The 17,823-nt window shown below is 41.8% G+C and overlaps 1 protein-coding gene across 1 annotated transcript; it reads right to left on the reverse strand.

The window, feature by feature from the left end:
- Positions 1-295: 295 nt before the first annotated feature.
- On the reverse strand, positions 296-7,601 carry LOC132461238 (uncharacterized). Its single transcript, XM_060056284.1, has 7 exons — positions 7,482-7,601; positions 7,199-7,385; positions 6,921-6,987; positions 6,787-6,841; positions 6,468-6,699; positions 846-995; positions 296-679 (listed from the first exon to the last, which is right to left on the reverse strand). The coding sequence occupies exons 1-7, from the start codon at positions 7,524-7,526 to the stop codon at positions 423-425; spliced, it is 993 nt and encodes a 330-aa protein (XP_059912267.1). The 5' UTR covers positions 7,527-7,601; the 3' UTR covers positions 296-422.
- Positions 7,602-17,823: the final 10,222 nt, after the last annotated feature.

The raw sequence follows: 17,823 nt of genomic DNA on the forward strand, positions 1-17,823 counted from the left end.
ACTTATTTCAACTGGGGAGAAAAGGTTTACATATAGCCTACTTGATATGCTGAAATACTGTAATTAGCAAATGTTTGATGTACAGTAATATACAAATGATACCTAAAGTACTTATAAATCTATTCTTGCTACATTCATACATGATGGCTGTATGTTGAACCTACTTTGCAACTTCGTGATTTATACCACAAATTGTAGTTTTAACCATATGGAAAAAAATGTAATGACAGAAATTTAAATAATTATTGCAGTGAAGTTTGTTATGGTAAACATGGGTTTATACAGGAGTCCAAGGTAAGGTAGTAAAAACAATAAGATTTTATTCACAAAGGAAAATGATCCAATATTTACAAAGATAAGATTGAAAACAAATGTTTTATAAAAGATACGTTTAAATAGATAAAATAGGTCAGATGTTCCTCTCAGAAGAGCCTTTTTAATTCAGCCACTGCCGCCTCCTTTGGTGGTTTTGGCACTGGTGCAATGTTAGGTGGCAGCGCAGGCTGGGGCAGGGCAAGTGAGGATGTTGAAACCTTATATAGAATCGTTGGGTTTCGTCTTCTGGTTATGACACTTGTGACAAGTGTGTCAATGAACTGGGTGGTGTGTGGAATAAAAATCTGCTTCACGACCCACTGCTTGGATCTCCTGCAAAACACTTGGTTGAAGCATGGTTGTCCTGCAAAATAAATTACAAATAATTATAGATAAGACTATGAAGGCAACATTTGAGATGCTGTACTTTTTTCAAATGAAATACCCGAATTATTCAGCTAAATCTGCAAACCGTGTAAGCTGTGAAAATGATATTCTTGATTCTTCATTGAGCCACTCTTACTACACACCTGTCTTGGTTGTGGCCTGCTTTCTTTTGACAATGTTTTCATTGTGCTCCAAACATGCAAGATGACCCCTTTCTCTCATTCCCTGGAAAGAGAATCCCTGCCTTTTTGGGAGGTACTTGAGCATTGCACTGTGAAAGATCTCCAGCGGCCCTGCATGCAATAAAATAAAAAAGGGAAAAGAATATGTGTCGTGGAAATATCAATCATAACTATAAATATACAATCACATACAAATTATATTAACCTTGTTTATATAATTATTACATTAGAAGGTACTGTATTCATTCTCCCTGTATCTTAAAACAAATCCCTTCCTTTCTTAACTGAGAGAGGTTAAGTTAATTCGTTTTCAAGTTCCCACTGGAGCCAGTAAGTCTGGTTTTGTGACCAGGCCAATCGACTGACTTCTTTGTTGTGTAAACTATTTACACAACATGTCTTACAAACCTGCAGACATGACCAATATCCATCCATTGTATTACAAATTGACTTGGCCTTAGGTCACTCCCACTCCCTACCCACAATAGAAACGTTCCCTATAAGAATGTTGTTCACCTATTGTTTCATCTAATGTGTTCTTGGTCAACTTTGCTGCCAGTACCTTTCCCATGATCATGCCTTAAGATTAAATCAAATATTTCGCTGTCCGACGTGTCCGTGAGAGAACTTTCTCTTCATCAAATGGCGTTGTCGGCAGGATCCCAATATGAGATCATCAGACTGGTAAGTTATGTTTTTTTTTTTAAATGACTATCTTGCCATTCTGACCCTCTGACGGGATCCGGAATTTGGAAAATAGATAAACACATGTGATTAGGATCTGACCTGGACCTTAGGAGGCGATTAGCACTAAAACAACTATTCAGCTAAAGAGGGGATAAGTGGACATAGTTGCCTGCCTTTGGTATGATGAAGGTAAACTAGTGGTTTATTTTATATAAGGGTTAAGATAACGCCCTCGGGAAGATCGATCTAAAAGCACAAGGTTTCATTTAAATTCTTATTTAGGCGGAGGCTCTGTCTGATATTTTTTGCTAAAATATCCAAGAATTAGGAATCCCTACGAATTGATTATCCGTACTACGTAGGCATCAATGATTGGCCAGTAGTAGACTGTTTGTTACTACGAATGGAAAGCTTGTGCCGTGCGAATCGTTAGCAAGATTTCGCTCTGCAGATTAACTCTTGTTATGTGACGAATGCAGGAATGTTGGCGGAGGACGTTTTGATTACTCTCAGTAAGGGTAACAACCCTCCAAAGAACTACGTACATTACAAGAGTTACGTTGGTGTGTTAATGAACTGTGTATCCCAAGTAGAACCCATTCAGTAAGTAGCCCAGTAATAAAACAGTTTGGGACCCCACATACGGCCAACCAGTGAATGTATTTGCTTGGACCTCAGATGAATGGGTAATGTACGTCCCTCGGAAGTTATTCAATTCTGACCCAGGACCTTTGAACGTTTCTGTACTGACAGACCTTTCACTGGTATGATGAATAGATAAAGATCTATTTCAAATAGGGCTGATAATTGCACCCACGGGAAGAAGTTATTTAATTTTGACCCGGACCTTTGCACCGTTTCTGCACTGACAGAAACGGTTCAAAGGTATGATGAATGGACACTAGAGATCTATTTCAAATAGGGCTGATGATTGCACCCACGGGAAAACCAAGTAGGATGAATTGAGTGGCCTCATGTTGTTTGAACCTGAATGAAATGTACATAAAATAGAGGAGCCTCCCAACCTAAAGACACCAACGACGGCGGAAAATTTGATTTAACCACTGTTCAACTTTTCTTGTCATGTTACTAAACTTATCTTTTTTCAGAAAAGTGGACGAGTGGTAAAACTAAATATAATAGAAAAATAACGTCCGGCCTTTACGGACGCAAACAGTGCCAGCAGGTAAGTATGGCACTGAAACAACTGAGGGAATAGGCCCCCCTCGTTTGTGAAAAGAAAAATATCTAAAGAATATCGTTGTGTCTCATCCCAATTGTTATGTTATGTATTTTTCGCACCGTATTTCTATCCTTTCTTTCCATGCTTTGCTTTCATGTTATCTACAACCTCTTGTAGACCCTTCTTCTCTCCACAGCGCTGGAGAAGCAGTTTTACGCCGTCCCGAAATTCTAAATGTATTTGAATGCGATTGTAATAGATTTACTGCTGAGTTTTATTAATATGATCTGAGAGATCGTATAGATTTTCTTTCAGATAAATAGCAATGTCCAAGGAACGAATGCCCGAAAAACGTAGCAGTTCAGGACACTGATCCAAAGCCAGAGGACAATTCAACTCCACAAAAGTTTATTCTTCAAACAGGTTTGATTGACAAACCACGAGTGAGTACCCTGAAACTAACATAGAAATAAATAAATCGGGCTCCTTTGAGACATTGACTTTACTCTGATTTACAAATTTGTACAAAATATATTAATGTCATTCAGTTAGGTAACATTTCTTTGTTTCTTTATCAAACAGATCTGTGGTCTCCATTTGCGTTGCGTTCCACATGTTTTAAAAGTATTAAATAACATTAACATAGCCTACTTTTAGCATTAAAGAATTCATGACGTAAAACTATAACAAAAGTGATTGTATTTTGTTTCGTATATCCCTATCTGTTGTATCAGCTGTGTGTGTATTCCTTTGTTTGTGTTTTCTTTTCAAGAGAACGTCTGACTCAATCATAAGGAAGAGTAAAATGGACGCCCATTCATCAAAACGGGACGCTAAGGTGACAATAACGGTATCTAAGCAAATTAAAAAAAAAGAGCGGACGTGGTAAGAACTCGCTATGGTAAGAAAAAAAACGATCCTATAGTGCCACCAAGATCCCCCGCAGATATAGTCTTGAGAGAAGAAGGCATATACTCGGTCTTTCCATTCACTTATGATGTGTACGAATGGACAGATGGCTGTTGGCCAATAGGTGGTTCTTTTGATTCTTGCAAACTACAAGAATTAAAAGAAACAATAACGTCTGGACCAGATCCGAAATGGGATTTTAATTACACACAGAATTGTTTAGATGCATGGATTCGCACTGCAAAACGACACCCAATACCGAAACCAGTTAAACAAGAAGTAACTCCAGAAATCGCGTCTAACATTTTCAAAATAACGATGCAAATCAACCCAGATTGGACAGAAGTGTATAGAACAGCTCTGTTGAACATAACAGCAACTAGTAATGCAGAACATGTTGATAAATTAATGACTGAAATAGAGTTAACAGCCGCAGAAGTAGACACTATTAAAACAGCCCAAAACAACATAAAAGACAAAACCGCCCTCGCTACACTTTGTGTATGGAGCCAACGTCAACTCGTTAAAGAACCCCCCAGATGCTATTACTGCGAAAAGATTGGTCATCAGCAGAGATATTGCAGAAAGAAACACAGAGACGAGGCCAAACCGTCGGCCCCGCCCATGGAACCAGTCAGCGCCCCCCACACCCTGAAGAACCCGCTCCAACGCCCAGGTGAGTATAATCATTACTAGGACCCCTTGGAAAAGGAAACAAGGATCCAGGCAACGCTTCTTCAACTGTCTTCCACCCCCACCGAAAATCCAAAATGCTCCGTGCAGGTAGGACAAAACCATTTTGAATTTCTTGTCGATTCTGGTGCTACAGTATCAGCTATTAACAAAACTGGTATTTTACAAGAAAGTAACCAAACATTGACAACGGTTGGTATTGCTGGCATTGCGATGTGTGAAACAATATCAAAGCCGGTTCCTACTATTGTATCACATGTCCCATTGGAACAGAATTTTTTTAATCTCTCCCACCTCTCCTGTTACAGTTCACCCCAGAGTTTATCCCAGGTACCATCTAAACTATGGGCCATGCATAAAAATCATGCAGGATTTGTAACCTCTTCACCATCTCTTAAAGTTACATTAAAGTCAGATGCTACTTTGACTTGTACTCGACAATATCGTTTGTCCCCCGAAGCATTAGATAGAATTCAGCCGGTAATAACTTCTCTTTTATCTCAAGGTATTCTAAAGGAAACAACTACTAGTCCTTGTAACACACCCATATTGCCCCCCCGAAGCCAGGGAGACCAGATGAATAGAGATTTGTACAAGATTTGAGAGCAGTCCACAATTGCGTTGTTCCTATCACACCCACAGCCGGTAGCACGTGTCTGTAATGTTGCTACAACACTGGCGGTGGAGATGCGAGACATCTTGGCCTGAGCCCTCCAGCTCAAAACCAACCCAAGTAACCCAAGTAAGTAACCCATAGCACCAGACACACATACAATACTGTCATCAATCCCTTCAGATTCCACACATTACACAGTAATTGATCTGTGCTAAGCGTTTTTCTCTATTCCAATACCATCTGACAGCCCTACCCATGGTTTTTATCCTAGTGATATGATCATGTTAAAGTCACTTAACCCAAATGTTCTCCTCCCCAGATGGCAAGGACCAATCCAGGTGTTACTGACCACGAGGACTGCAGTTAAACTCCAAGGAAAACCAGAATGGATCCATGCAAGCCGATGCCGCCCAGCACCTCCAGAAGAGGAAAGCACCAACGCCTCGAATGGACCACCTCTACCGTGATCTGCATAATACTCCTGATGAGCCCAGCAGACCAATGCAACGCAACCACCAGCAACAACGACCAACTCCCGACCAGAGCGGAACCCCAGCTAACCACATCATCACACAACCAGTTTGCAAGCCTACTTGCTGCAGCTCAAACCCACTTCAACACCACCAAGAATGGGCCCCTTACTCCAATGAAGAGTTGCCAAATGGAAAATGAGTGACCTAACATGCTAGACATAAATTTTACTAATGTACATATTGATCATTTACTTTTACTAATTTCTTTGAATTTGCAATTTTACTAATGTACATATTGATTACTTTATTAATGATTGTTTTTTACTAATTTCTTTGAATTTTGTTCCTATTATTCTGTGTTTTAACTTGTTTCACCATCATTTGTAATCCTGTGCCATAATATACCACCTGTAATAAGTGTTGATCTTATGATCAAAAAGGGAGGAACTGTCGTGGAAATATCAATCATAATTATAAATATACAATCACATACAAATTATATTAACCTTGTTTATATAATTATTACATTAGAAGGTACTGTATTCATTCTCCCTGTATCTTAAAACAAATCCCTTCCTTTCTTAACTGAGAGAGGTTAAGTTAATTCGTATTCAAGTTCCCACTGGAGCCAGTAGGTCTGGTTTTGTGACCAGGCCAATCGACTGACTTCTTTGTTGTGTAAACTATTTACACAACATGTCTTACAAACCTGCAGACATGACCAATATCCATCCATTGTATTACAAATTGACTTGGCCTTAGGTCACTCCCACTCCCTACCCACAATAGAAACGTTCCCTATAAGAATGTTGTTCACCTATTGTTTCATCGAATGTGTTCTTGGTCAACTTTGCTGCCAGTACCTTTCCCATGATCATGCCTTAAGATTAAATCAAATATTTCGCTGTCCGACGTGTCCGTGAGAGAACTTTCTCTTCATCAATATGAGAATGAAAACATGATCATTACGGAGTGATTTTGTAAAGTATTCAAGCTTATAATGAGAACTATTATAAACTCACCAGTGTGTTTGAACAGGGCCATCTGTTCCAGGTCTTTCAAAAGCCTTTTGTCATTTACCAGCGATTCGAGATTTTCAAACGCTGAAGACTCCCTCTTCATCCATTGGCACTTGCTTTGCTCCTGGGCTGTTAGAGGATGATGTCCACACCGGTTTGTTTGTCCATCAGCCTCTGTCCATTCATGCTCATTACACACGTGGTGTAGAATGGACTGCCATCTGCATTTCAGTATCTGTATGAAACAAGTATTATTTACAATTATAAGACTATATATTTTTGGTCTCTAAAAAACAGATGAACAAAGCCTTTGATTCCTTACCTCTGTATCACCCTTGCTTGTTGCACAGGTAAACCACATGTGGTTTATGATTGACCTATGAAAGAAAAGAAAATTAGTAATTTAGAAACTTACAAAACAATGAAAAGCTTGGCACTTTACAAACCAACACTGACCTGCTCCATGCAGCAAGAATTTCGTTCCCTTTAATTGCTCCTTTCCTCTGTATCTTCTTCCTCAAACCTGAAAGAATAAATGTAACATAAGTTCGGTCCCCTCACAACATTTGTTGAATTATTTCGTAAAGTACAGCCAAATCCCATCCTTTTATCTGCAATATATAAATCACTCTGTGCTGCAAAGCTCTGGACATGATTTGTGAATGGGGAGGGCTGGAGAATGGGGGAGGATTATGTTTCGTTGTGTGTGTACAGGGAAGGCAAAAAATACATACCTTTCGCTGTATGCCAGATGTCAAACTCATGCTGAACATTGGGGAATTCTTCCCTCATGATCTTGCGTATCGATGTTGAGCGGTCCGTGGTCATCACCTCAATATCTAAGCCATCACCCATGATCTCATTCATGCCTCTTTTGAAACCGAGTGGTTCCATGGCAACAGAGCTGCCGGCTTCTGTAGACTAGAAAATAAAGTTGAATAGTTTAATTGAAAAATAATTTTCACAGCAGCAATAATAACATATATTTTTATTTTCCAGTGTTAATCTTTTATTTACCTGCAGCAGTTCTGTGTGAATAATCTCCTTGGTGTCGTCCAACATGAGGGTGTAATGGCAGTACTTGGCACTGAAACCTGGGGTGTCACACCGGCCATCCCCTGACAAGTGTAGCTTCTTCCCATCCCATGTAGTCTTGGCGATCATTTGGACATTCATGGTCTTGCACCAGTCTGACAGTTCAGTGTACGTGCCACCCCTGAACTCAACAGCTGCCGCTGCGAGGAGGTTCACCTCTGCCATTCCCCTCACTTCAGGCGATGATCTCCATGTCCCGGAATGTCCAGCAAGACATGTCCACGTCACCTTCCTTTGCGCCCCACAGTCAAAGACAGTTTTTGATGACAGAGGCTTGCCGCACATCTGGCAAAATTTGAAAAGTGACATCAAGCAGGACTCATTCACAATGATCTTCTTTCCATGCCAGTCATTGATGCCTTCATCTTCTGATGAAGACGTTGACGTGGGGGTGACAGTTGTGTTGGGCTGATAGTTTTCGTCTGCGTCTGCTTCACCCACAGTGCTAAAACTTGAATCAAGGGTCCCAGGTGTGTCGGGGCACGATGTCTGCAAAACAAAGAGGTTTATTTTTGTAAAGATGACCAATTATATAAATATTATTCCTTTAGAATGATTAGTTGAAAGTTAGAAAGTGTTATCTTGTGTAAGTAATATATTGGCAAAATATTTGATTTAGATCATTTGTAAAGTAGCCTTTTCAGAATCTTACCGATGGTCCTTGGTCCGAGGGAAAGGTTTTCACTGGTGTGGATGTCAAAGGGAAGGTCTTCAGCGGGTTGGAGGATGCAGAGAGAGTCAATGCGCAATGACCACTATCAGCGTTCTGTAATGACACAGGCATTTAGTTTGTCATGTTTTTGGTACCACACACACAAAAATTGAATGTAGGGACAAGAATAAAACTGCTCAATATGCATTTGCTTCCTAGTATAATGTTAGATTATATCACTCACTGAAAAGGCTTTTTTCCTGCTTTACTTTGTTTTTGAACTATTTTAGCAATTTGCCCCGATAGCTGCTATTCGTTTGGGTCACGTGACGTCACTGTAGCTTTGCGCCACCATCTTGACGACCGATCTCACCCACTGACCCATTCATTTCAGTGGTAACTCATGCCGGCAATTTGTTGTGCAGTGGGCAGTACATACTACATACCTAGCGCAAGGCAACGGGCAATGCTCGTTCAAAACTCATCCCCGGCGTCCATAGCGAAATCGACAGTATTTCTAAGCTAAGCTAAGCACACAGAGACCCGGGTAGCAGCCGAGGGAGCATATCTATGATCCCGGGTCCTATGTTCCCCGGGTCCTATGTTCCCCTCTTTGTAGGAGACTGGGGAACAAAGGACCGCTTTTCCCAAAAAGGGTCCTATGTTCCCCGATATGTTAGTTTTTCCACCATTACTGCCAAATACCGGCCGAGAAAACTACCATTGCAAGTGTTTACCTTTTGTGGAAGAGGGAGACGTCGGAGAACCTGACGCAGTCTTTTCATACGCCGGTAAACAAACCCCGAGAAGCCCAATCCCTACGAGAGCTCCCCGCGCTACGGCCAACCGGATGCGCAGAGCCTTTGGCCGTGATATTATTATACAAATTATATTATATACTAAGAGCTCCGGGAGTCGCAAACGGCACAGGGAACATAGGACCCTTTTCACTGCTAGTGAAGGACAGTAGGTGGATTGACGCCACATCTGCTGGGAAGGAGTCATACATGCTATGTTGTCAAATTGGATTCGGAAGTAGTGGGTTTACCTTCAAATGCCACTAATACTGCTGCAACACTTTAATAATTTTAACTCTGATAAATTATCTTTTGTTTTATAGTCGCCCTGATGTGTATTCATTACGCACACATATGGCTGCATAAGGCAGATGCGGCTGACGACTCTGTCTCCATCCCTCCACTTTGCGATCTATACCACCATATAGGTGGGGATTGATCGTATCCCAGGTACGGCATCCTGCAATAAGCCAGTATGGAAGGCTGGTTAGCCAACGACGGGTAAGATCCCACCTTGAAGCCCGGGACAACCTAAAACAGACACAGTCACGATTACTTGGCAGAGTCACTGTGAGCATTGGCTCACTTGAACATGTAGTGACGAACTGCAACCATCATAGGGAAAGCCGGCTGATGAAAGGTGGAGGGGGAGCAGGAGTCAGATATGTCAGCTCTTTGTGGTATAGAAGGCCACTAACGCATGTACGTTTTTTCGGTTTAGTGCATGACTTTGGAACAGCGTGGTTTCAGGCGGCTGATGGTAAACCCACCCATATTGGGGTTTGGATTTGGACATACTGGTTTCGATTTCCCTTCCCAAAAGATTGGTTTCAGTTTGCTGATGCTTAAGGTTAGACTTTCAACGTTGGGTGCACCAACGGCGTTATTAGATTTGTTTATCATTTAATGCGCATGGTTTTGACCATTGCGCAAGGGGGGAGGTATTGAGGAGAATTAGGAAACATTTTGAAAACAAGGTTTTTCTTCACCATACTTGCAAACAATGATTGACATCCAGCTAAATGAGTGTGAAATATTTGAAAAAACAGATGGGTAGAAGCAGTCCCATCAGAAGACCAAAGTGCGGTTACGGTAATCAAGGTTCTGACTAGAGAAGTCATGCCAAGGTTTGGAATTCCGTCACAAATTAGCTCAGGCAATAGGGCAGCGTTTATTCAGAAAACACTCAAACAAGTGATTTAACATCTGCATGTCAAACAAAGATTAGGCTGTGTCTACATTCCTCAAACCACAAGGTATGGTGGAGAGAGGAATCGGACGCTTAAGACAAAGATTAACAAAATTAAATTAGAATTCTAAATTAAAGGACTAATGCATTACGACTGACACTAATGAGTTGTCGCATGAAAACTAACAGAACGACGCATCTAACCCCGCATGAAATGCTTACGGGTCGACCCATGCCTTCACCTGTCATTCGAGCCTCACAAAGGACCTCCATTGGAACAATTGGAAACTGAATTAAGACGCTATATGGGACAACTAACTGGCATACACAGGCTTATTTTTCAACAGGAGAAAGACAGAGTTCCAGAGTAGGAGGAGGAGCCACCAAGGGGGGTGGAGCCAGGTGACCAAGTGTACCTCAGGATGTTCAGGAGAAAGTGGAACGAGCCCAGGAGAGAAGGACCATACAAAGTCACCAACGCAACACCAACAGCCATCCAAGTGGAAGGAAGTGCCACGTGGTATCATCTCAACCACTGCACAAAAGCCGCTCAACCTAAAGCCAGGGATGAGCGTGAGGAGGAGGAGCCAGACGCAGACACACCTGGGGCTGACCAGCTGCCCCAGGACCAGATCCAGTCGAGCCTAGAGATACAGCAACATGATGATGCTGAAAACGGGGAGCCTGTTCCTGATCCTTTACGGGTTGTGCCAGATTCCGCTGGCACAAGGTCAGACCCCGAGGAAGAATGAAACCATGGAGACAACTCAGACCTGGAAGAGCCAGGAATCAGGGGCTGGTACTGAAGGAAGCCTAAGAGAAACACAGGACAATCCGGCCCCAACTCACTCAGGAATAGTCAACAAGAAAGGGAAAATAGTCTTATATGCTCAGATACCACCGCGAGACCAAGTTAATGAATTTGTGTTTACTGTTATGTCGGATAACCAACCGTTATGTGCATTAACCTTCCGCCAGAATCATGAACATGCGCATAGGAAAGATCGGTGTGGATTACATATCCAATTTAATTCAATGAAATGGTGTCTGGCATAGAGGAGTCGGGTGACTGGGGGAGGATGCTCTATGGGGAGATAGATTGGATTGACACTAGAAAGGAGACCGGAATGTGAGAATCGGACATCAGAAGAAGGTCCTATTTTCTTAACTGGTGACCTCTCCATGGGAACCACAACCATTTCAGACAGTGTGAACAAATGGACATTGGACTAATGGGTTCCAGGGCAGGGTGGCTGCGAACAGAAGCAACTACGGTGCCCAAACCCCCTACGTTATATAGTATACCGGTACATGACGATAATCAGAGCTATCCAAATCCATGCAAGCTTGTTGACAGTTTTCAGTTTTAAATTTCTTTTAGTTTTTAATTTATATTATTTACTTATTTTTTGAAATGTCGTTTTTTGAGTTTCATATTTTTATGTCATATATTCTGAAATGCTAATTTTCAATGCATGCTGAAAATACCGTGTTATGTGTGAATTCTAGTTAGACATGTTAGAAATTTGATAGATCTTTTTGCCTTAAACCAGGTTGAGACTCCTGAACATGTTTAAAGGTTTTTTAACGATGATCAAATGTAGTGCAAAATATGACCCAAACGACTGTTATGTTTTTGTTGTGATCTTAGTAGTCACAAAAGGGGGGTTGTGTGGTAGAAATTAGTGAGTATATTCTATGGTAAACCATGATTATTAATAGGCTTAATATTTTAAATGGTGGAAAGCACATGATGCTTGCAGAGTCTGGGTTCAGAACAAATGGAGCAGAGGAATGTCCAGGGAACTGCGGGGTCAAGCCATGTTGACCTCCGCCTTTCAGCCTTGGGTCATCTTGGCTAACGAGGTTAATCCATGCGGACCTCAGACCAGGGCACGGTTGATAACATGCTGAGACGAAGATTGACTGGGCGGAAACCCCATTGGGACAAAGGGAACCTCCATTGTAGCAAAGAAATTCCTGTGTGTGTATAAAGTAAGGCTGGGATCGATGTTCGAGCAGTGACTCTATAGACCTACTCAGGCTGTTGTCGTTGTTGTTTTTCTTCACGTTGTTGTTTTTCTTCACAAAGTCTTTTTTAAATTCTTGCTCCGGACCCCGCGATTTCTTTTACACTCTCTCTCTTAAATTAGTCTAAGTGTTTTGAATCTCGATTAATCTTCGACATTAGCACTATGAAACCAGAAATTATTCAGTTCACTGCTCCCTTTTCACAGGTATAGCACAAAAGTTCTCGAGCTACTACAACTAGACTAGCAAGCTAGCACAACTAGCTATTTCACTTTAAAGCTAAAACAAAAGAAACAAAACAAAATGGTCTCTAATATAAAATTAGAGACCTCCCGTGTGTATTTAATGCATGCATACTAACATATTATTACAGTTACAATCACAAATTACAACACATTTATCTAGCTATAAAAGTGGAGCTCAGTATATGTGACTTAGGGCCCTTTCCCATTCCTTTGCTCTGTCTCAACCCTACATCTCAACCCTAACCCTCATTGCTCAATCTCATTGCTACCCCTCATTGCTACCCCTTAACGGTCCCCTACCAAATGGGACAACCCTACCCTGTGACGTCATCATGGCCTCCCCGTGCCCCCTAGCAGATAACCAGACCCCTGGTAATGTTACAAGAGACAGACTGGCTGGCATTGTCTCGGGCAACGAGCAAGACCCATTGTAAAGATGTTTAACCTGAAATGGTATTTATATTTTGTAATTGGCCCGGCCTGCCAGACTGGCCACACTCACACTGGCAGATTTGAGCACGGATAGGTGCTAAAACAGCCACGGCCACGGCCAGAAGGCCTAGTGTGAGTGCCCCCTTAGATAATAATCGGTTAAGAACAAGAACACTTTAGAAGAAACCCTTTATTTAAATAAGAAACACTGAACCACACATCTAAAAATACACACAAACACACACCTAAAAATACACACACACACACACACACACACACACACACACACACACACACACACACACACACACACACACACACACTCTCTCTCAGCTTTTGAGAGAATGGTGGAGAATCACATCTTCTCCACCATTTCGCCAACTTTGCCTCGCTCTCCTCATGCCTCGCCTGCCCCCTGGCACTCTCCTCTTGGAAAGGGTGTCTGGGGTGGTGGAAGAGGTGCCTGGGGTGGAGGAGCATGAGGGAGAGGTGGGGGGGGGCTGGTGGCAGTGGACTCAACGAAGTCCTGAAAGAAAACGAATAAGAAGGAATTAGGAATTATATGCCAGAACTGGTTGATATGGCCATATGTTATGTACAATATATAATAGCTATGTACACAATATAGTACTGCCAAAAAATACATTGATTAACCATGTAATATTACTAATATAATATAATATCTTAGTATAATAATACTTATAGAATATTACTAATATAATATACAGGTCCTTCTCAAAAAATTAGCATATTGTGATAAAGTTCATTCATTTCCATAATGTAATGATAAAAATTAAACTTTCATATATTTTAGATTCATTGCACACCAACTGAAATATTTCAGGTCTTTTATTGTTTTAATACTGATGATTTTGGCATACAGCTCATGAAAACCCAAAATTCCTATCTCAAAAAATTAGCATATCATGAAAAGGTTCTCTAAACAAGCTATTAACCTAATCATCTGAATCAACGAATTAACTCTAAACACCTGCAAAAGATTCCTGAGGCTTTTAAAAACTCCCAGCCTGGTTCATTACTCAAAACCGCAATCATGGGTAAGACTGCCGACCTGACTGCTGTCCAGAAGGCCATCATTGACACCCTCAAGCAAGAGGGTAAGACACAGAAAGAAATTTCTGAACGAATAGGCTGTTCCCAGAGTGCCGTATCAAGGCACCTCAGTGGGAAGTCTGTGGGAAGGAAAAAGTGTGGCAGAAAACGCTGCACGACGAGAAGAGGTGACCGGACCCTGAGGAAGATTGTGGAGAAGGGCCGATTCCAGACCTTGGAGGACCTGCGGAAGCAGTGGACTGAGTCTGGAGTAGAAACATCCAGAGCCACCGTGCACAGGCGTGTGCAGGAAATGGGCTACAGGTGCCGCATTCCCCAGGTCAAGCCACTTTTGAACCAGAAACAGCGGCAGAAGCGCCTGACCTGGGCTACAGAGAAGCAGCACTGGACTGTTGCTCAGTGGTCCAAAGTACTTTTTTTCGGATGAAAGCAAATTTTGCATGTCATTCGGAAATCAAGGTGCCAGAGTCTGGAGGAAGACTGGGGAGAAGGAAATGCCAAAATGTCCAGTGTCAAGTACCCACAGTCAGTGATGGTCTGGGGTGCCATGTCAGCTGCTGGTGTTGGTCCACTGTGTTTTATCAAGGGCAGGGTCAATGCAGCTAGCTACCAGGAGATTTTGGAGCACTTCATGCTTCCATCTGCTGAAAAGCTTTATGGAGATGAAGATTTCATATTTCAGCACGACCTGGCACCTGCTCACAGTGCCAAAACCACTGGTAAATGGTTTACTGACCATGGTATTACTGTGCTCAATTGGCCTGCCAACTCTCCTGACCTGAACCCCATAGAGAATCTGTGGGATATTGTGAAGAGAAAGTTGAGAGACGCAAGACCCAACACTCAACACTGGATGAGCTTAAGGCCGCTATCGAAGCATCCTGGGCCTCCATAAGACCTCAGCACTGCCACAGGCTGATTGCCTCCATGCCACGCCGCATTGAAGCAGTCATTTCTGCAAAAGGATTCCCGACCAAGTATTGAGTGCATAACTGAACATTATTATTTGAAGGTTGACTTTTTTTGTATTAAAAACACTTTTCTTTTATTGGTCGGATGAAATATGCCAATTTTTTGAGATAGGAATTTGGGGTTTTCATGAGCTGTATGCCAAAATCATCAGTATTAAAACAATAAAAGACCTGAAATATTTCAGTTGGTGTGCAATGAATCTAAAATATATGAAAGTTTAATTTTTATCATTACATTATGGAAAAGAATGAACTTTATCACAATATGCTAATTTTTTGAGAAGGACCTGTATATATGAGTAGGTATATATTACTTATAGATTATTAATAATTAATAACTAATAATATTACTAATATTACTTTCTATATTAGCTAAGAGTTTATTGTTTACGGTTTACTGTTTTTTGTTTACTTTTTATAGTTAGTTAGTTAAGAGTTTATTGTTTATCTTATCTTATATTATAATTATTGTTTACTGTTAACTTTTTATTTTACTTTTTATAGTTATCTTAGAGTGTATTGTTTATCTTATATTGTATATAATTTAATATTGTGTTGCGTTTCTTTCTGTAAACTACTGGACAATCAATTTCCTTGAGGGAGTCATCCCAAAAGGATCAATAAAGTCTAATCTAATCTAATCTAATCTAATATAATATAATATAATATATTAGTATAGTAAAGCTTATTTTTAACCTGGAGTCACTAGAACATGGAAGATCTGGATATCATACGACATGATATCCAGCCCGGTCGTATGAGCCCGGTCTGCAGAGCTCGTGATCGGGCATGCATCCCGGCCGAGAACTGGGGTCGGGCGGCCTGCGCAAGTCGGCCGGGGACTTTCGCGATCTTCCGCGAAAATCGGCCACAGACTTCCGAGAGTCCGCGGCCGGGCATCGAAGCTCGCGGCCGGGCTGCAGAGTATAATTAATAAAATAATTACTAGTTAATTACAGAGAAAGTACTTACATTTGTGTTTTTCCAATCCTGTCGCATCTTTTTGTCCTCCATCTTGTCTAGGATATTTCTTGATTTTCCGTTTTCTCGCAAGGTATTGTGGGAGCAAGTCACAACTGAAGCGCTTTGAGGGTGCCCATCGAAAATCTCAATTTTGAGGGGATGTTAGCCCTCCCTCCTACCCCTTAAACTACAGTTAAACAGTAATGGGACATTGCTCCACGGTGCGTGCACGCGCAACAGCGAGGGCTAGGGCTGAGATTTTCTTTGGAGCAAAGGAATGAGATTCAACCTTACCACTAAACAGGCTACTGCAGACTGGTGATGGTATGTAAGAACGTGCCCTGAAGTCTGCAGAATTGCACCAATAGATGGCGCTTGTGTTACATGGAAAAGCCTGTCTGACTAGCTAAATGAAAAGACACTTTTTAATGGCAAGTGGAATTATTAACTCCGCTACACAGGGTTTCCCCCCAAAAAAGTGCCCAGGGACAATTACATTTTAATGGTGGCCGGTGGACCGGTGTAGACAGACTAATAGCAGCATAATAAGATAATGCCCGATAGTTTCTGTGATGGCAGGGTCAGGTCACTCTGGAGGGCAGTTAAGCACGCGTTTTGGCACCCGAGAGGGCACTGGAGGGCAGTTTAGCACGCGTTTTGGTTTCCAAAGGGACACTTGAGGGAACTCTAGCACGCGTTTTGGCTCCCAAGGGGGCCCTTTAGCACGTGTTTTGGTTCCCGAGAGGACACTTGAGGGCAGTTTAGCATGCGTTTTGGTGCCCGAGAGAGCACTTGAGGGCAGTTTAGCACGCGTTTTGGCTCCCAAAGGAACACTTGAGGGCACTCTAGCACGCGGTTTGGTTCCCAAGGGAACCCTTTAGCACGTGTTTTGGTTCCCGAAAGGACACTTGAGGGCAGTTTAGCACGCGTTTTGGCTCCTGAGAGGGCACTTGAGGGCACTCTAGCACGCGTTTTGGCTCCCAAAGGGACACTTGAGGGCACTCTAGCACGCGTTTTGGCTTCAAAGGGGGCAGTTTAGCACACGTTTTGGTTCCCGAAAGGACACTTGAGGACAGTTTAGCACGCGTTTTGGCTCCCAAGGGGCCCCTTTAATACGCGTTTTGGCTCCTGAGAGGGCACTTTAGCAAGTGTTTTTCAACAATTGGGCCACAAGGGGGGGCGACCGCCCCCCCCCTGTGCACGCCACTGCATTCGCCACTTATTGAGGTTGAAGCAGTCTGCATTTTGGTCACTTGCCATAAAACTGTCATGTGTTTGATTAAAACACCATCAGTAACGTTTAAATTGGGTTGATGTGGACGGCTCTTTTTTTTGTCCGATTATTTTAGTGTTCAGTGCCTGTTTGTGAGACAAGCATTGTTGGAAAGATAAGCCTTTGGTTTTGTTTAATTTTAATATGCCTTTCATCAACAGTGGTTTGGGGTTTTATAACTAAAATGAAAGTGCTTAACTACTGGTGAACGACGTTGCAGAACATATATGGTACACGTTTGTGTTGATTGCATCGAAAAGGGAGTAATCGATTACAAATTATATGGTAAGAACCTGGTAATTATATGGAAACAAACCAGGCTTCCTTTTACAGTACAGTTTCAACTTACTTACATGGTAAACTGTCATGTTTTACTTAGCAACGTTGCAGAACATACATGGTACAAGTTTGTGTTGATTGAATGGGAAAGGGAATAATCTATTACAAATTATATTGTAAGAACCTGGTAATACCATGGAAACAAACAAGGCTTCCTTTTACAGTACAGTTTCAGCCTACTTACTGGGGAAATTGTCATGTTTTACTTTGCAACGTTGCAGAATGAAAATGGTACAAGTTTGAGTAGATTGAATGGAAAAGGGAATAATCTATTACAAATTATATGGTAAGAACCTGG

The sequence above is a fragment of the Gadus macrocephalus genome, chromosome 7, assembly GCF_031168955.1.
Source record: "Gadus macrocephalus chromosome 7, ASM3116895v1".
Lineage (NCBI taxonomy): Eukaryota > Metazoa > Chordata > Actinopteri > Gadiformes > Gadidae > Gadus > Gadus macrocephalus.